The following is a 21123-nucleotide window of genomic DNA, read 5'->3' as shown; positions in this document are numbered from 1 at the left end:
CGCGGACCTTGATCAAGCGTCACTTCCTTTTAACTGTACGGTATATGTTATATTGCATTTAGGAACTTTCGGGTAATTGAACATGTATCAATAATTACGGATTTCTGTAATTGTATATATAAGTTTGGATGTAGCTGTATTGTGTTGATGTACTGGTGGATATTGTGTGGTATGACTCCTGTAGTTGATAGTATAATTGGTATAATGTCAACTTTATCCTGATGCCACATGTCCTTGACTTCCTCAGCCAGTTGGATGTATTTTTCAATTTTTTCTCCTGTTTTCTTTTGTATATTTGTTGTATTGGGTATGGATATTTCAATTAGTTGTGTTAATTTCTTCTTTTTATTGGTGAGTATGATGTCAGGTTTGTTATGTGGTGTTGTTTTATATGTTATAATGGTTCTGTTCCAGTATAATTTGTATTCATCATTCTCCAGTACATTTTGTGGTGCATACTTGTATGTGGGAACGTGTTGTTTTATAAGTTTATGTTGTGAGGCAAGCTGTTGATGTATTATTTTTGCTACATTGTCATGTCTTCTGGGGTATTCTGTATTTGCTAGTATTGTACATCCACTTGTGATGTGATCTACTGTTTCTATTTGTTGTTTGCAAAGTCTGCATTTATCTGTTGTGGTGTTGGGATCTTTAATAATATGCTTGCTGTAATATCTGCTGTTTATTGTTTGATCCTGTATTGCAATCATGAATCCTTCCGTCTCACTGTATATATTGCCTTTTCTTAGCCACGTGTTGGATGCGTCTTGATCGATGTGTGGCTGTGTTAGATGATACGGGTGCTTGCCATGTAGTGTTTTCTTTTTCCAATTTACTTTCTTCGTATCTGTTGATGTTACGTGTTCTAAAGGGTTGTAGAGGTGGTTATGAAATTGCAGTGGTGTAGCCGATGTATTTATATGAGTGATTGCTTTATGTATTTTGCTAGTTTCTGCTCGTTCTAGAAAGAATTTTCTTAAATTGTCTACCTGTTCATAATGTAGGTTTTTTATGTCGATGAATCCCCTTCCTCCTTCCTTTCTGCTTAATGTGAATCTTTCTGTTGCTGAATGTATGTGATGTATTCTATATTTGTGGCATTGTGAACGTGTAAGTGTATTGAGTGCTTCTAGGTCTGTGTTACTCCATTTCGCTACTCCAAATGAGTAGGTCAATATTGGTATAGCATAAGTATTTATAGCTTTTGTCTTGTTTCTTGCTGTCAATTCTGTTTTCAGTATTTTTGTTAGCCTTTGTCTATATTTTTCTTTTAGTTCTTCTTTAATATTTGTATTATCTATTCCTATTTTTTGTCTGTATCCTAGATATTTATAGGCATCTGTTTTTTCCATCGCTTCTATGGAGTCACTGTGGTTATTCAATATGTAATCTTCTTGTTTAGTGTGTTTTCCCTTGACTATGCTATTTTTATTACATTTGTCTGTTCCAAAAGCCATATTTATATCATTGCTGAATACTTCTGTTATCTTTAGTAATTGGTTGAGTTGTTGATTGGTTGCTGCCAGTAGTTTTAGATCATCCATGTATAGCAAATGTGTGATTTTGTGTGGGTATGTTCCAGTAATACTATATCCATAATTTGTATTATTTAGCATGTTGGATAGTGGGTTCAGAGCAAGACAGAACCAGAAAGGACTTAATGAGTCTCCTTGGTATATTCCACACTTAATCTGTATTGGCTGTGATGTGATGTTATCTGAATTTGTTTGGATATTAAGTGTGGTTTTCCAGTTTTTCATTACTATGTTTAGAAACTGTATCAATTTAGGATCTACTTTGTATATTTCCAATATCTGTAGTAACCATGAGTGGGGTACACTATCAAAGGCTTTTTGGTAATCAATGTATGCGTAGTGTAGCGACCTTTGTTTAGTTTTAGCTTGATATGTCACCTCTGTATCTATTATCAGTTGCTCTTTACATCCTCGTGCTCCTTTGCAGCAGCCTTTTTGTTCTTCATTTATAATTTTGTTCTGTGTTGTACGTGTCATTAATTTCTGTGTAATGACTGAAGTTAATATTTTGTAGATTGTTGGTAGGCATGTTATGGGGCGATATTTAGCTGGGTTTGCTGTGTCTGCTTGATCTTTAGGTTTCAGATAGGTTATTCCATGTGCAAGTGTATCAGGGAATGTGTATGGGTCTGCAATGTAACTGTTAAATAATTTATATAAAAACAAAGATGAGGTGACTTACCGAACAAAAGCGATGGCAGGTCGATAGACACACAAACAAACACAAACATACACACAAAATTCAAGCTTTCGCAACAAACTGTTGCCTCATCGGGAAAGAGGGAAGGAGAGGGGAAGACGAAAGGAAGTGGGTTTTAAGGGAGAGGGTAAGGAGTCATTCCAATCCCGAGAGCGGAAAGACTTACCTTAGGGGGAAAAAAGGACAGGTATACACTCGCACACACGCACATATCCATCCACACATACAGACACAAGCAGACCATTGTTAAATAATTTAGTTAGATGTGAATGTGTTGAGGTGAACTTCTTTAGCCAGTAATTTGCTATTTTATCATTTCCAGGGGCTTTCCAATTGTGTGTAGAATTAATTGCTCGGGTGACTTCATGTTGCAAAATTATCACTTCAGGCATTTGTGGTATCATCTTGTATGTGTCTGTTTCTGCTTGTATCCACCGTGCATGCCTCTTATGTTGTACCGGGTTTGACCATATGTTGCTCCAGAACTGTTCCATGTCTGTTATGTTTGGTGGATTGTCTATTTTAATGCGTGTGTAATCTATTGTTTGGTAAAATCTCTTTTGGTTTGTGTTGAATGTTTGGTTTTGTTTCCTTCTATTTTCACTTTTTTTGTATCTTCTAAGTCGTTTGGCCAATGCTTGTAATTTCTGCTTCTTTTCATCTAATTGCTCTATTGCTTCTTGTTGTGAGATTCTACCTAACCTTTTTCGTTTTTTGTCTGATATTTCATTTCTTATAAATTGTGTTAGCTGTCCGATGTCTTTTCTCAGTTTTTCTATTCTTATCTGTAGCCTGTGTTGCTATGCTGGTTTTGTGGGTTTCTTCTGTGTGTTGGTTTGTTCTGATCTCTGCCTAGTGTGTATATTTAGTGTAGTGAGTGCTCCTATATAAACCAGTAGTTGTAACTCTTCCATAGTTGTATTTTCATTTATTTTGTTGTGTATGATTGTGTTGATAGTTTTTATTGTTGTTTCGACTTGTGGGTTATTTGGCGGTCTATGCAAGAATGGTCTGATGTCTGTATTTGTGTCTTTGTATTCTATATATGTCAGCTGAAATTTCTCTTCTAGATCTAACACGTGTGTCTCTTCGTGTTCTATTTGTGCTTGTTCTGGTGGCTGTCTTGAGATTTCGTTTTCCTCCGATTGTTTAATTGATGCGTGTTGGTCTTTGTTTGTTTGCTCTGGGATGTTTGAGTCCATTACTGTATTTTCTTCTTCTTCTGATTGCACATTATTTTGTTCCGGTATTTGTTGTACTTGTTGTTTGATGTTTTCTAATTCTGACTGGGGTATCCTGTTATTTTTTATTATTACACGGATCTGATCAGCTAGTCGTTGTTCTGTTAAAAATTTTAATTCCGGGTATCTGGTAATAAATGTTGTGTATACTTGTGATCTGTATCCAGTTGTGTTGGTTCCTAGGTTTGTTGCTTGGTAATAACAGAACATGAGGTGTCGATTAACTTCATCTGACCATCTCATCCTCTGTCTTTGTTTTCCTTCTAGGGTGGTTGCAGGAAGCATATCCTGCAAAACACCTCTATTTGGATTTAAATCATTTTCCAGTTGGCTAGCAGTGTCGTTACCATTGTGGGCGGGCATAGGGGTCACGCATCATCCCCGACCATGACGGCGCTTGTCCGAGGCTTCTTTAGTTCTGTCCTGAACCAAGTAATCACACTAAAAGGGGGGTTAGCCCTATTAGTGGTTTGTTCTTTTCGTCACCTTTTACGACTGGCAGAACATACCGGAGGCCTATTCTTTTCCCGGGCCTCCACAGGAATTATTATTATTACTATTATTAGAAATAGTGGTAACACCTACACTGGTTTAGATGGGAAGCAAAAATGGAAGTAAGGTGCAAACAATTTACACAGCAATACTTGACACTAGTTGTGTGTAGTTTGAATTCCGTTTCTTTATAATTAAAACTGCAGTGAGTGAAATAAACAGCAATCATATTTATAGTCATACCTGTCACAAATACTTCACTGTTTATGCCAAATATTCCAAGATATTCAAGGGTATAGTCAAATAGGAATCTAAGAGCGCAACTTTATTTATTTATTATAACATTTGTAATGTGAAGTATTTGCTTTGAAATGTGGCAAAGTTTCTTAATAAAAACTCTCTGTGTATTACATTTGGGGGGGGGGGGGGGGGGGGGGAATCAACACTGCTATGACATTTTAGTTATGTTGTTTACGAACTTTGATGTATGCTCACTACATCACTGGTCAAGGCCGATGACTAGTAATGAATATTTGTCATTATTCGACAATCAATAAAAGGCGGAAATACTAAGTCACAGATGGGCACGTGCGTGCCAGTGCACATGCGGGTCAGCTGCTCTCGACAAAGGCCTTGATGGCAAAAAGCTTATATTGTGACAGTCTTTTTATTGTGCCTATCTGCAACTCAGCATCTCCACTATACAGTGAGTAGCAGCTTTCCTTTTCATAATATTGTTACACTCCATATTGGATTTTCTGTTGTCTGATTAATCAATACAAGGCATAAGATAAGAACAGGTATAGTGTTAATTTTTCTAGGCACATACTATAAATCAATAAAACAGTTTGTAATTTTGGTTAGTCGCATTGATAAATTTTCTGAATGAGCCTCTTAAAAATGTGGGCTGTAATACTCTGGTAAATATGCTACAAAGCCTAGGAAGTGTTTCCAAACATTGTTTTTCTCTAGCAAAATCTGCAGAGTAATGGTTATTTCGTGCATGACTTTTCACTGAAATACAGTTTTCATACTCCAGCTGCAATATTTACGTTTCACTCATTCATACTTACTAACAAATGAAATTTTTAAGGGCACAAGAACTGTTCCACTTCTTCCCAATTTCAGAACCATTATATTGCATATTTCACTGGTGTGACTCACTCTAAGTCGTCCTCACTGTCTGTATATTATTCTTCACTTTTTTGGGCATTTGTTCCAGACAACCAATAACATTTTTGGTGATATTTGTTTTATGGGCATTAAGGCTGTGGTCCAAGATATATTTCTTTGTCTGTATATGCTTGCTGAGTTTCTTTGTGATCTTTCCGAGTTGTTATATCCTCTGGCATCACTAACCCATCGTTGCCTGGACATGCAACACATTTTGGCTCGCTACGCTTGTTTGGGATTGTAACTGCTTTCAGAGTTGTTATAGATTGGGTTGGGTTGACTTCGTGGAGGAGACCAAACAGTGAGGTCATTAGTTTCATCAGATTACAGAAGGATGGGGTAGGAAGTTGGCTGTGCGCTTTCAAAGGAACCGTCCTGGCATTTGCCTAAAGTGATTTAGGGAAATCATGGAAAACCTAAACCAGGATGGCCAGTCACAGAATTGAGCCATTGTCCTCCAAATGTGAGTCCAGTATGCTAACTAATCTGCCACTTCGCTCAGTAGTTATAGACTGATGATATCACCAACATTGCAAGACAGAACATTAGGATTAGAAATATGCCTTGGAACATGGTCTAATGCCCACAAAACAAATATTGCCAAAACGGCTCTGAAAACTCACATTAGAGGGCAGTCTATTGTGAGGCTGCAACTGACGAGTATGTGGTGAAGATACCACTAGTGCATATAGTCAAAACTGTGTGAGTACATACTCAGGCTCATGGCTTAAGGTGTTAATATTTCTGTACACCTCTAGGTCATCTGAAAGTACCACAAATTTTTCACTGTCTTTGCCTGTGACTAATGTGACGTGATGTGATGCTACAATGCACTCTGAAGCTTCTGACCTGATTGTTGTTTCTTTATGCTTAATGTTGTGATGCAGATGCTGAAAATGGCTCAGATGTGGGCAAGGAAGTAATCGAATATTTAAAACATCTCCAGTTAGCCCAAAGGTAGTGAAATTGAAAGACAAATAGAAACTTGCAATGATGATATATTTCAGAAAGGGCTGAATTGAATGGAAGTGGTTGGAGTGCACATCGGAAGAGTGCACCAATGAATCTTACAGTAGCAAGAATATTTAATTCATCAAAACCAGGTTTTCATTAAGGAAAGGATGAATTTCAACACAACAGAGGAAGAAAGGGAGGATGAGCTGTGTACAACCACCTTAATAATTTTTGTGGGCCATTCAGAATTTGTACAACACTTTATACCACAGAGTATGATCACTGCCACTTGCAAAGAGAAACAAAAAAGTCACAGTGCTGCTAGCTCTTGGTAGATTATCATAGATGACACAATGCTAAAACACGCAAAACTGCGGAGTCAGAAAGCTCACACACACACACACACACACACACACACACACACACACACACACACACACACACACACTCGAGGGAGGACTCGAACCTCCAATGGAGGGAGCCGTGCAGGCAAGTGACAAGGCACCTCAGAGCATACAGCTACCCCGGGTGGACCAAACAAATTTACATCAAATTTTGGTTAGCTGTATATTTAAATATCAAATGTCTGTTCAGTGCATATCCATATCTGGTGAGCCCTTTAGGAATAAGTTATCTTTAAGCTTACCACATACTACAGTGGATGAAATGTAACAACAGGTAATTTTTGTCACATTTTTGAACATGGGCAAAACATTTAAGAGCAGTGACAGAAGAGTAGTGTGTACAATGAACTATTAACATAGACCAAAATCAGTTAGTAATGTCATAAGCAGCACTATAATATACACTGCTCACTCACATTAATGTGACCACCTTTCAAAAGCCTGAATAACCACTTTTTGCAGTGTGTACCGCTACGAGACATGCAGGAAGAAGTCATTTAGGTTCTGGAAGATACTGATAGGGATGTGGAACCATGCTGACTCCAGTGCCATGGCCAAAACTGACGATAAATGGCACCTACAGCCCAATTGAGGTGGCCCCACAGGTTCTTGATTGGGTATTAATTTAGTGAGTTTGATGACCATGGAACTGTGGTAAACTCATCTTTATGGTCTTCAAATCATGCATTTCCACCGAGCTGTGTGACAAGTTGCACTGTCCTGCTAGTAGATGCCATTGTGCCGAAAGGGGGGGGGGGGGCGGCTGCATGGACCCCACGGATAGTTGATACTGTTATTGATCCACAGTGTCTTCCAGAATCATGAAACCACCCAGGAATGCAACAAAAACATTCCCCAGGAATGCCACAAAAACATTCCCCAATCCGTAATGCTCCCTCCTCTGGGATGGACCTTCACACAATTGTTGCAGGGTGTTTGCTTTCAGACGTTTCACGCCATACACATCAATGGCCACTGTCCAAAGGAGCACAAATCTTGATTCATCTGAAAAGGCCACCTGTCTCTACTCATTGGACATTCGTCTGGAGTAATTGAATACAAATTGCAGCCTTCATTGTGAATGAACAGTAGTCAGCATGCATACACAAACCAGGTGCCTGCTGCGGAGACCCCTATGCAGCAACACTCACTGAACAGTTGTTTAGAAGACACTGTTAATAGGCCATTGTTTCATTTGGGCTGTCATGCTCAACAGTTGCATGTCTATTAACCCATACATTTCTCCACAGCCACAGTTCATCCCAGCATCTATGATTTATAGTGCACCACAGTCGCCTTGACACCGGTTTTGGATAGTGCCATTTTGCCATGCCTGATATACAAGGTCCGTTCAAAAAATTCCAGAGCATTCGTAATTTTGCGCCAATGGTACGTTGGAATGAAATGTGGTTGGCATCCCTGCACATCCTTCATTGCTATATTGAGTAGAATGTTGTGCCGCACAATGTGCAAATTTTCGAGATGGCACAGTTAGAGGAGCAACACATCTGCATTAAATTATGTGTGACACTCAAAAAAAACCTTCACACACACACACACACACACACACACACACACACACACACACACCAAATGATGCAGGAAGCCTACGGTACTCAGTGTTCTGAGTGGTTCACAGGGTTTAAAAATGGCTGGAAGGGAGTTAACGATAACCCTCATTCAGGAGGTCTATCGACAGCATTCGTGCCAGAAACGTCAACGAAATTGTGGGTGCCCGTCGAAGACTCCAAAAGAATGTAACATTTCAGTTGGATCGACTCATGAACTCCTGATGCAGCACCTTGGAATGCATCGTGCTACCACCAAGTTCATCTCTACATTTACATCTACATTTATACTCCGCAAGCCACCCAACGGTGTGTGGCGGAGGGCACTTTACGTGCCACTGTCATTACCTCCCTTTCCTGTTCCAGACGCGTATGGTTCGCGAGAAGAACGACTGTCTGAAAGCCTCCGTGCGCGCTCTAATCTCTCTAATTTTACATTCATGATCTCCTCGGGAGGTATAAGTAGGGGGAAGCAATATATTCGATACCTCATCCAGAAATGCACCCTCTCGAAACCTGGCGAGCAAGCTACACCGCGATGCAGAGCGCCTCTCTTGCAGAGTCTGCCACTTGAGTTTGTTAAACATCTCCGTAACGCTATCACGGTTACCAAATAACCCTGTGACGAAACGCGCCGCTCTTCTTTGGATCTTCTCTATCTCCTCCGTCAACCCGATCTGGTACGGATCCCACACTGATGAGCAATACTCAAGTAAAGGTCGAATGAGTGTTTTGTAGGCCACCTCCTTTGTTGATGGACTACATTTTCTAAGGACTCTCCCAATGAATCTCAACCTGGTACCCGCCTTACCAACAATTAATTTTATATGATCGTTCCACTTCAAATCGTTCCGCACGCATACTCCCAGATATTTTACAGAAGTAACTGCTACCAGTGTTTGTTCAGCTATCATATATATCTCACAGCTCACGAATCAAGACTAGAAAGACCTTCGCCTCAAAATCTGTGAAGAGCATTTGGATGAGAATGTGATGTTCATTAAGAGAATCGTAACTGGTGATGACACATGGCTCTATGGCTATGATGTTGAAACCAAGATACAGACTACAACATGGGTTCAGGAAAAGCCCATCAGATCAGGTCAAATGTCAAAGCTGTGCTGACAGTGTTCCTTGACTTTGAAAATTAGTTCATTATGCATTCATGCCAGAGGCACAAACTGTTAATCGATGGTACTACCGAGACGTGTTTCAGCACCTATGAGAAAATGTGAGAAGGAAACTATCTGAAATCTGGCAAGGCCATGGCTCTTGCATCACAATAATACACTCGCACATTCATCCCTGTTGGTGAGTGACTATTGCACAAAAAACGAAATCACTGTGCTGCCTTATCCTCTGCACTCTCCAGATCTGGCCTCTCCAGATCTGGCCTCTGTAGACTGGTTTTCTTTTTTCTTTTTTTATTTCCAAAATTGAAAACCATGTCGAACAGAAGACGATTCGCAACAACACGTGAGGAAAAAAAAAAAAAAAATTGCAGGTGGCGCTTCACGCAATCCAGCGAGAGGCGTACAACGACTGCTTTCAGAAGTGGAAACGGTGTTGGGAGTGGTGTATCAATTGTGGAGATTATTCTGAAGGAGACCATGCACAATAAGTGAAAGGTAAGCATAGAAAAATTTTGTACACAAATTTCCGAATTTTTTGAACAGATCTTGTACTTTAACCACAGCAGCATGCAAACAGTTCACAAACTTAGCCATTTCAGAGTGTTTCCATCTTTGGCCCGAAAGTCAGTGATCATGCACTCTTGGGCATCAGATAAACCTCTCCGTTTCTGCATTGCAATGACGACTGCATTGTTTTCCGCATCCCCTGACAAGTTTTATATACTCTCCACTGCCAGTGTTGCCACCTACTGTCTATGAGTGGTTATTGCACACTGATGTCGAACATCAGTAGTGGTCATTTTAACGTGACTGGGCCGTATATAACTGCTGTGATAAAGCATGGAGGCAAATTGTTAATAAAGAAAAATAAAAACTCTTTCTCAGTATACTTTGTTCAAATGTAGAAACTGTGAATTACTTGAGATGTCTACATACTGTAGAATTCTATAACAGCGTGTTTACCTGAGTCTAATGCACATTTTTTTTTTTTTTTTTTTTTTTTTTTTTATCACAGGGAGTGTTCAGAATGGAGTGTGCATAAATTCCATGGCATATTACATTTGAGTACAAATGTGACTCCACCGTTCGCCAGTGACATCATTGAAATTTAGGTAGTGTTCCGCATGTCACAATGAATGGTAATTCTTAACTTTGTTATTATTCTTAGCCTATTACCACATAGTGTGTTTGTATTAGATATGGGTAATGTGTTTGCATTAGGTAGTCATGAAATGGAAGGCAAGCAGAAATCATCATCAAACGATGCTACTTTCAAGTGCAAAGTAATTCTTTATGCTGAAAAATATGGCAACAGGAGGATGGGATGAGAGTTCACCATAGCTGAGAGTAATGTTCACTTATGGAAGAAACAGAAATTGGCATTATTTTCAACTACTGCTACTGGCAAGGTTCAGTAGCCATCACAAAGGGAGACATCCTGACGAAGTATTGGAATTCATCTGTCAATGGGAAACCTGGTGATACCATAACAAAGAAAGCATGCAAGGTGGCTGCAGTTCTTAATATACGAATGCAAGACTAGCCATGGATGGGTTGTCACTTTATGAAATGCATGGTGTCATCCGTATGATACCGTAAAATAGTATTACAAAAGCTTACAAAGGATTTTGAGAAAAAACTTCAAGAATTTCAGTGGTTGGTCATCACACTTCAAAAAGAAAAGAATTTACTGGTGAGCCAAATAGACAATACCGATGATATGCCAATTTGGTATCATATGCCACATAATTACCCAATTACGAGAAGGGACAAAAGAAGTTACCATAACAAAAGCACATACTGTAATACTGGCAACTACGGCAGATGGGCACAAACTTCCCCCTATTTTAATCTTAGGAGGATAACAAACCTCAAGACACCTAAAAATAAAAAGCTGTTTCCTGATTGAAATCAACAGTAAGAATGGATGACAAACTTTAATACTTGACAGGCTCCAAGCGTATAGAAATTCCTTCTTGGGGGATTTTTACCACCAATACTTCCAATGCTTTACGTATTTTGTGGTCCTCTCACTGACAACATAAAAAAAGAGGATCCAACACTTTGCCTGGGACCTTATTATTTCTGGAAGAACAACTTCCATGATACAACCCCTGGATATTAGTACATAAACACAGATTTCGAACGTTATGTTCAGGAACAGTAAGAAAAATGGTTTTGTGAACCAAATCATGAACTGACATGAAAAATTAAGCATGCTCCACTCCACATTATTGCACACTGGGTTTTGGTTGCCGGGAAACCACTGAAGCACCCATAATCGTAAAATCATTCAAGAAATACTGCATTTCAAATACTCTGGATGGCACTGAAGATGATGTGCTCCTGAACAACACCCAAGGATGATGGGTAAAGAGGAAATGAATCTGCTTCTCTCATGCAGGCTTCTCCAGGGATACCAGTAATGATGGTGTTAGTTACTGTGCCATAAAAAATATTAAAAAATAAGAGAACAATTCACTTTATAGCAACTTTCAACTGAATAATCCATCTTCCCTCTTTTGTAAAGACGTTTGTCCCCCAACTGCAATTATGGCGTCACAGAGGCTTAACACCCATAATTTAGGGTATGTTTGCGCGTCATGTAAGAAATCAAGTTAGTTGTTCTTTTATAATAATGACTGTGTCACTTACAAATTGTTGGTGTTTTGATGGTTCATGTAAACAGCCATTGTTGTGTAAAATAAATGTAGCCAACCAGTGATGTGCCAACAAACTCTCTTTTCATCATTTTGAGTTTTAAAGATTGGGATCTGCATTACATTTAACGGTGCATTAGATCAGTGTAAATACGATAAAACAAAATTTGGAGCCGATATCCTGGACCAGAAAACTGGAAAAATTTACATGAAAACAGCTTGGTAGAGATGGACAGAATACGTATTTTATTATGCGCCTTGCTGCATAAGAGCAAATGAATAGATTCTTTACATAGCAGTTACAGGGAAAGAAGTAGTAGTAGTAGTAGTAGTAGTAGTAGTAGTAGTAGTAGTAGCAGCAGCAGCAGCAGCAGCAGCAGCAAGAGTTGTTGTTGTCGCCGTCGTCTTGTGATCTGTATAAAGACAGGTTTGATGCAGCTCTCCCATGCTACTCTATCCTGTGCAAGCCTATTCATTTCTGAGTAGCTACTGCAACCTACATCCTTCTGAATCTGCTTACTGTATTGATCTCTTGGTGTCCCTCTAATATTTTTACCCCACACATTTCCCTCCAGCACTAACTTTGTGATCCCTTGGCGACTTAGAATGTGTCCTACCAACAGAAGCCTGGGGAGGATGGGGGAATAGCCAAAAAAAAAAAAGAATCACATTCTACATTCAAGGTATACAAAGGGAACATAAGTATAAAATAATAACAGAAGTTTGATTGTGTGAGTTGTTTGATAAGACTGATGATAACAGAAGCTATTAATACATTGGTCTGGTGGGAATCAATCCCAAGTCATCTCTCACACATAAGCAGGAATCAAGGTCACAGCTATTATGTTGTGTAACTGGCTTTGTGACAGTATATTACATGTTATGGATCCAAACATGCTGACTCTGGGTGTTCATTCTTACTAAGAACATTGTGGTTATTACGCCAACACAAGACAAGAAATAAGTACCTGTCAGGTGGTATGCAATGCAAATTGTCCTATAAATGAGGGAACTTTCAATGAAATAAAATTTACTAGTGTAATGGTTTTTTAACTGAAGGTCTGTTGAAATAAAGAGCTAAAAATACATCCACTTGTTATTCTTTCATCGATCACTGGACTAGTCATACATTCTTTTTTTAATTAAGATGTAAAGCGCACAAACGGTGCCAGTTTTTATTAAGAGTGGTTGCAATGACAACCACTAAAATGTGTAATTAGTTTATAGATAGTATCCACAAAGTTTTAGAAATAATGAATGAAAAAACTATAAAATTAGCAGCTAAAACAAGTGTCATGTTGATGTGATTCTATTTCTCTCTTGTGCTCCTACAAGACTTAAAATTATTGCAATAAATTTTTCTTATGCCTGTAGCTTCTGTGCTCCATATGCAAATCTTATACACAGGGTAAATGCAATTCTAAATCCAATCTGAAGGACATCCTCAATTTAACCATATTCATTACTAATAACTAGTGAATGCCTACAAGAACAAAAATATCTTTAACTGTTTCTTCTTTCTGCCATATGAATACTAGAGTTAATGTAGTTTAATGAGGTATTATATAATTAAAGATACAGTAGTATATCAAGTAAAAACTGTACTGTAATTTTTTATCTTTTCTTCCTCCCAAAATATTCCAATTTAAAAATCTGATTGAAATACTGGAATATACAAAATAAAATGACATTTGTTGTATCTGTCCATCCACAAGAGAGTGGCAGCTGCTGTGAATGAACAATGAAGAGCTTATGACAATCTGCAATACTCAACAAGCTTAAACATCAAGTGGAAAAACAATCATCGAGCAGCACAAAAATCTTAAATAGTATGAAACAATTTTTGAATACCCATATGTAGAACAAGCAATTTTCAAACTATCATGGATTCACTGCCATAACAAACCCATTTACAAGAGGAATGCCAATACTGACAATGATACAAGGAAAGGTAGGTAGTAATCAGTCTTTACTGCACCATACCACATTTCTTGGGTCAATGAATACTGCCAAAATTCAGTAATATTATAACTAAAGGTGATTTGCAGTTTTACAAGTTGGAAAAGCAAAACAAGCAATAATTAATATCATGAAGTACAAAATGGAAATCAGTCTTCAATACAATACCTAATGACTAACATTCTAATAGAAGATTTTGCTAGTTCGTTTACCCTCTATTGATTAAAGTTTAACAGTAACATTAACTGCCTAAATGCTCCACACTATCTCTTCACTAGATCCTCTGGCATCCAAACACTATTTCTGATATAGCTCTTTGTGACAAATTAATTATTAAAACACTAATGTACCATTTCCACACATGTTCTAACTCAAAAAACGTTTTTTCAGGTGTTCTTAAATGATGAGCTATCACATTTTTACATTAATGGTGATAATATCCAAAAAATCTTGACTCAACAGTCTCTCCACAATGAATCAAATCTCACATTTATCCACATATCTGATCTTGACAAAATAATGTTATGTAGCTTGAGAACTGCACATTTTTATCACCGTCAATCCAACGTCACATGAAATGTTGGGAACACAATTTTCTCAGAAATATAAAGAATCACAAAAATTATGAAACTATTGCGAAAAACTTCAGATGAAAAGCACTTACAATGTGATCCTTTATAATGACAATGCAGGAAGAGATAGCCTGCTACTTACCGCAAAGACATGTCAAAAGTAGCAGGCAGGCACTATTAAACGACACTTGTACATAGCTTTCGGCCACAGCCTTCATCAGCAAAAGAGAAACAAGAGAAGCACACCATTCACACACATAAGCAAGCACACCTCACTACACATGGCCACTAACTCTGGCAGATGAGGCCAGAATGCAACTATCATGAGAGATGGCAGCAGCAATCATCTGGAGAGGGGTGGGGAAGGTATAGTAGTATACAAGTGGGGAGGGGAGGGGGAGCAGAGGAACACATTCTGCCTGAGAGTGCAGGGTCTACAATGACAACAGGTGCGGCATCAGGAGGTTGGGGGCAGGGTGATGGGGATAAAAAGGGGCGCAAAGAAGAGGAGTGGCGAGAGACAGGTGGGTGCGTTGACAGAAGGCAGCAAACAAAGATGGGAGATGAGAATGGACAGGAGACCACCCTGTGGCATAACAAGCAGCTTGCTTGATTTCAAGGGCTGCTTCACTACTTGTGCCGTCTCGATCCTCATCTCAACCCCCAGCTTTTCTGAACTGCAGACAGTGTTCCTGTGTTCACCCACCCATACACTACTATCCCTTCACTTCCCTGCCCTGCCCCCCCCCCCCCCCCCCCGATTGCTGCTGCAGTCCCACATGATAGCTACATTCTGGCCTGAGCTTGAGCTGCTGGAGTTGGAGTTCACATGTGCATGAGATGTGCCTCCTTGTGTGTATGAATGGTGTGTGTTTTCTATTTCTCTTTTGCTGATACAGGTTGTGCCCATAAGCTGCGTGTGACTGTGTGCAACTTATAGCAATCTATCTCTTCCTATTCTGTTTTCCATTGTTTGAATCTTTATAACGAACTGTAAAAAACGGAGTACTATGACAAACTAATAAGTACAAAAATCTGCATGAATTCACTTACTTCCATCAACTTTGAGATCAATAGGAAATTCCACAGTCTTGACAATTTTTGAACAGCCATCCAATTTGTAATCAAACCATTTGAGGTGGAGCACAAGAACATACGGCAACTGTTCTAACGTCACTTGTTGCCAGGCTTCAATCTGCTGATTTGTTTTTGAACATGTAACTCCTTCCAATTGATCCTTCCCAACGAGTAATTCCAGTGCATCCTTCACAGATTGCGCTTTCTGTACGGAGGGAAAGACATATTCAATCTGAAGTAAGCTACTTTTGTATCTGCACAAAAACATAATACATCTGCAGATGTTGTGTGACCTCATTCCCCAAGGCGCGCGCACACGCGCGCGCCCACACACACACACACACACACACACACACACACACACACACTTTTGCATTTGTAACAGTTTTAATTATGAAATGAGGTAAGGGGTGGGGGAGGGTTGGGCAGGGAGGTAAGGGGGTGGGGGAGGGTTGGGCAGGGAGGTAAGGGGGTGGGGGAGGGTTGGGTAGGGAGGTAAGGGGTGGGGGAGGGTTGGGTAGGGAGGTAAGGGGTGGGGGAGGGTTGGGTAGGGAGGTAAGGGGTGGGGGAGGGTTGGGTTGGGAGGTAAGGGGTGGGGGAGGGTTGGGTAGGGAGGTAAGGGGTGGGGGAGGGTTGGGTAGGGAGGTAAGGGGTGGGGGAGGGTTGGGTAGGGAGGTAAGGGGTGGGGGAGGGTTGGGTAGGGAGGTAAGGGGTGGGGGAGGGTTGGGTAGGGAGGTAAGGGGTGGGGGAGGGTTGGGTAGGGAGGTAAGGGGTGGGGGAGGGTTGCGCAGTGAGAAGGGAGAAAAAGAGGGCGAGTGGTTGTGCAGGGAAAAATGGGAGTAAATGGCGAGTGGTTGAGAAGGTAGAAAGGGGGCGAGCAAGGGGGCGAGCGAGGGGGCGAGCGAGGTGGTGCGGATGGGCAGGGAAAATGTGGGAGGGGGAGGATTTAGACAGAGAAAAGTACAGTGTGTTAACTGTAAGACGGCAGAGTTGTGAGGGGAGTGCGGGGAGAGGAGGAAGCAAGCATTGGTTGGCGAGGGGAGGGGAGTCGTTGGGAGGGGGGACAAGGCACGCCTACCAGTTGCAGTGCTGGCACTACAAATTGCGCGTCATGCTTACACGAAAGCAGACGAAAGGCTTTGAAGTAAAACTCGCTTTAAATGATGTTCGTAAACGAAACTGAAATCGTCATGTACACTGAAAAATATATATGTTTGTCTACTATGCACTCACAAACCATTCATCCAATTGCAATGAAACTTTGGTGAGTTGTTCTCAGAACGCCCGAAAAGAGTAATAGACAATGTTTCAACAGTTAGGTTACTGTTGCATGTGTAGCGCAATTGATTAGGTAAAGGCTTGTCATGCAGCGGACCGGGGTTTGATTCCCACTGCTCGCAATTTTTTATTTCATTCCCCGCAATGTTAAACTATTAATTATAAAATTTAAATATACTTAAACAGGTCATATAGTATAACGTAACTGTCAATCTCTATATATACAAATGAATGTATGTATGTCTGCCCTGTGTGCGTTTTGAATTAGGAAATGTCCTGTAATATGCAATATGGTAGCAAGGAAAAATTAAATATAAGGTAATTCGGACGAAATGGGGGGGGGGGTCCTTCAAAGTGATCGCGAACAAAATATCTGAAATGGAAACTCACCTTTTCTTGCTAGGCGTTTCTGGTGATACGCTAGGATGATTCTTGGAAAACTATTTGAATCATCCAATGCTACGCATTCTTTGTCCTGTGTATGTATCAGCTCTCACTGAAGATTTGTAAATGGGGTGAAACAATTTTTTCTGCTCCCTTTCGCTTTCGCAGCATTCAATCGCATGCAATATAATTTTGCGAGCATCGCTACGTAATACTGGTTTCCTTCTAACCATAGGCCTACCGGTAGGGGTTGTTGGCAACTCCCGAGATGGGCCAGCAACTGCCTCGTCACTCATTTTGATAATGTTTTTCACAACTGCACAATAAAAACATGCAGAACAGTACAGTGCAAAACAATAACGAAGCAGACGACAATGGCTACCTTGTACAACACAGTCAGCTACGTAATGTTGGCAGCAGTCGAAACTGGGTGCCTACCTAAGCCTCCCGACGTTTACAGACTTCTACTGATTCAGGACTAGGGAGAGGTCTGCCATCTAAAAGTTTACACACTGTAGAGGGGAGGTGAAGCGGTTGGACATGGAGAAGGGGGGATGGGATAGTGGTGGTGGTGGTGGTGGTGGAGGAGGGGGGAGGACGAGGAGGAGGCGGTGGGAGGAGGGGGGAGGAGGCGGTGGGAGGAGGGGGGGAGGAGGAGGGGGGGAGGACGACGAGGAGGAGGAGGAAGGGGGAGGAGGAGGGGGGGAGGACGACGAAGAGGAGGAGGAGGGGGCAGCAGGACAAGGAAGAGGAGGAAGAGGAAGAGGAGGAGGAGGAGGAAGAGGACGGGGACGACGACGACGACAGGACGGGGCAGCAGGGCGTGGAAGAGAAAGAGGGGGGGGCAGGACGACGGGGGGGGCGGCAGGACGACGGGGGGGCGGCAGGACGACGGGGGGGCGGCAGGACGACGGGGGGGCGGCAGGACGACGACGGGGGGAGAGCAGGACGACGGGGGGGGGGGGGGGAGAGCAGGACGACGGGGGGGAGGAGCAGGACGACGGGGGGGAGCAGGACGACGGGGGGGGAGCAGGACGACGGGGGGGGGGGGGGCAGGACGACGGGGGGGGCAGGACGACGGGGGGGGCAGGACGACGGGGGGGGCAGGACGACGGGGGGGGCAGGACGACGGGGGGGGCAGGACGACGGGGGGGGCAGGACGACGGGGGGGGGGGCAGACCGACGGGGGGTGGGGGGAGCAGGACGACGGGGCGGGCGGGAGCAGGACGACGGGGGGGGGGGGGCGGGAGCAGGACGACGGGGGGGGGGCGGGAGCAGGACGACGGGGGGGGGCGGGAGCAGGACGACGGGGGGGGGGCGGGAGCAGGACGACGGGGGGGCGGGAGCAGGACGACGGGGGGGGGGCGGGAGCAGGACGACGGGGGGGGGAGCAGGACGACGGGGGGGAGGGAGCAGGACGACGGGGGGGAGGGAGCAGGACGACGGGGGGGGAGGGAGCAGGACGACGGGGGGGGAGGGAGCAGGACGACGGGGGGGGAGGGAGCAGGACGACGGGGGGGGGGAGGGAGCAGGACGACGGGGGGGAGGGAGCAGGACGACGGGGGGGAGGGAGCAGGACGACGGGGAGGGGGAGCAGGACGACGGGGGGGGAGCAGGACGTCGGGGGGGGGGAGCAGGACGTCGGGGGGGTGGAGCAGGACGTCGGGGGGGGGGAGCAGGACGACGGGGGGTGGAGCAGGACGTCGGGGGGGGAGCAGGACGACGGGGGGGGAGCAGGACGACGGGGGGGGAGCAGGACGACGGGGGGGGGGGAGCAGGACGACGGGGGGGAGCAGGACGACGGGGGGGAGCAGGACGACGGGGGGGAGCAGGACGACGGGGGGGAGCAGGACGACGGGGGGGAGCAGGACGACGGGGGGGAGCAGGACGACGGGGGGGAGCAGGACGACGGGGGGGAGCAGGACAACGACGACGACGGGGGGGAGCATGACGGCGGCGACGGGGGGGGAGCATGACGACGGCGGCGAAGGGGGGGAGCATGACGACGGCGGCGACGGGGGGGGGAGCATGACGACGGCGGCGACGGGGGGGGAGCATGACGACGGCGGCGATTGGGGGGGGAGCATGACGACGGCGGCGATTGGGGGGGGAGCATGACGACGGCGGCGACGGGGGGGGGAGCATGACAACGGCGGCGATTGGGGGGGGGAGGACGACGACGGCGGCGATTGGGGGGAGGACGACGACGGCGGCGATTGGGGGGAGGACGACGACGGCGGCGATTGGGGGGAGGACGACGACGGCGGCGATGGGGGGGAGCACGACGACGACGACGGCGGCGATGGGAGGACGACGACGACGACGAGGGGGGGGAGGACGACGACGACGACGACGAGGGGGGAGGACGACGACGACGACGAGGGGGGAGGACGACGACGACGACGAGGGGGGAGGACGACGACGACGACGACGACGACGACGACGACGACGACGACGACGACGAGGGGGGAGCACGACGACGACGACGACGACGACGACGAGGGGGGAGCACGACGACGACGACGACGACGACGAGGGGGGAGCACGACGACGACGACGACGACGACGAGGGGGGAGCACGACGACGACGACGACGACGACGAGGGGGGAGCACGACGACGACGACGACGACGACGACGACGACGAGGGGGGAGCACGACGACGACGACGACGACGACGACGACGACGAGGGGGGAGCACGACGACGACGACGACGACGACGACGACGACGACGACGACGAGGGGGGAGCACGACGACGACGACGACGACGACGAGGGGGGAGCACGACGACGACGACGACGACGACGAGGGGGGAGCACGACGACGACGACGACGACGAGGGGGGAGCACGACGACGTCGACGACGACGAGGGGGGAGCACGACGACGTCGACGACGACGAGGGGGGAGCACGACGACGTCGACGACGACGAGGGGGGAGCGCGACGACGACGACGACGAGGGGGGAGCGCGACGACGACGACGACGAGGGGGGAGCACGACGACGACGACGACGACGAGGGGGGAGCACGACGACGACGACGACGACGAGGGGGGAGCACGACGACGACGACGACGAGGGGGGAGCACGACGACGACGACGACGAGGGGGGAGCACGACGACGACGACGACGAGGGGGGAGCACGACGACGACGACGACGAGGGGGGAGCACGACGACGACGAGGGGGGAGCACGACGACGACGACGGGGGAGCACGACGACGACGACGACGGGGGAGCACGACGACGACGACGACGACGACGACGGGGGGGAGCACGACGACGACGACGGGGGGGAGCACGACGACGACGACGACGGGGGGGGAGCACGACGACGACGACGACGACGGGGGGGGGGAGCACGACGACGACGGGGGGGGAGCACGACGACGACGGGGGGGGAGCACGACGACGACGACGACGGGGAGGGAGCACGACGATGACGACGACGGGGGGGAGCACGACGACGACGACGAGGGGGGAGCACGACGACGACGAGGACGACGGGGGGGAGCACGACGACGACGACGGGGGGGAGCACGACGACGAGGGGGGAGCACGACGACGAGGGGGGAGCACGACGACGAGGGGGGAGCACGACGACGAGGGGGGAGCACGACGACGAGGGGGGAGCACGACGACGAGGGGGGAGCACGACGACGAGGGGGGAGCACGACGACGACGACGACGGAGCACGATGACGAGGGGGGAGCACGACGACGAGGGGGGAGCACGACGACGAGGGGGGAGCACGACGACGAGGGGGGAGCACGACGACGAGGGGGAGCACGACGACGACGACGACGGAGCACGATGACGAGGGGGGAGCACGACGACGAGGGGGGAGCACGACGACGAGGGGGGAGCACGACGACGAGGGGGAGCACGACGACGACGACGACGACGACGACGACGACGACGAGGGGGGAGCACGACGACGACGACGAGGGGGGAGCACGACGACGACGACGAGGGGGGAGCACGACGACGAC

General features: G+C 45.7%; 1 protein-coding gene across 2 annotated transcripts in view; it reads right to left on the bottom strand.

Annotated features, from left to right (window-relative positions):
- The window catches only part of LOC124606936 (ubiquitin carboxyl-terminal hydrolase 10-like), a 138472-nt gene that overhangs the window by 37886 nt on the left and 79463 nt on the right, over nt 1-21123 (bottom strand). For both annotated transcript variants that reach the window (XM_047139051.1, XM_047139052.1), the window contains one exon: nt 15445-15673. In XM_047139051.1, the coding sequence (XP_046995007.1) occupies nt 15445-15673 (229 nt within the window). The remainder of the gene's footprint in view (nt 1-15444; nt 15674-21123) is intronic.

This window comes from Schistocerca americana, chromosome 3 (assembly GCF_021461395.2).
Source record: "Schistocerca americana isolate TAMUIC-IGC-003095 chromosome 3, iqSchAmer2.1, whole genome shotgun sequence".
Classification (NCBI taxonomy): Eukaryota; Metazoa; Arthropoda; class Insecta; order Orthoptera; family Acrididae; genus Schistocerca; species Schistocerca americana.
The sequence above is the reverse complement of the archived record's forward strand: the minus strand, read 5'-3'. Positions and strand labels throughout refer to the sequence as shown.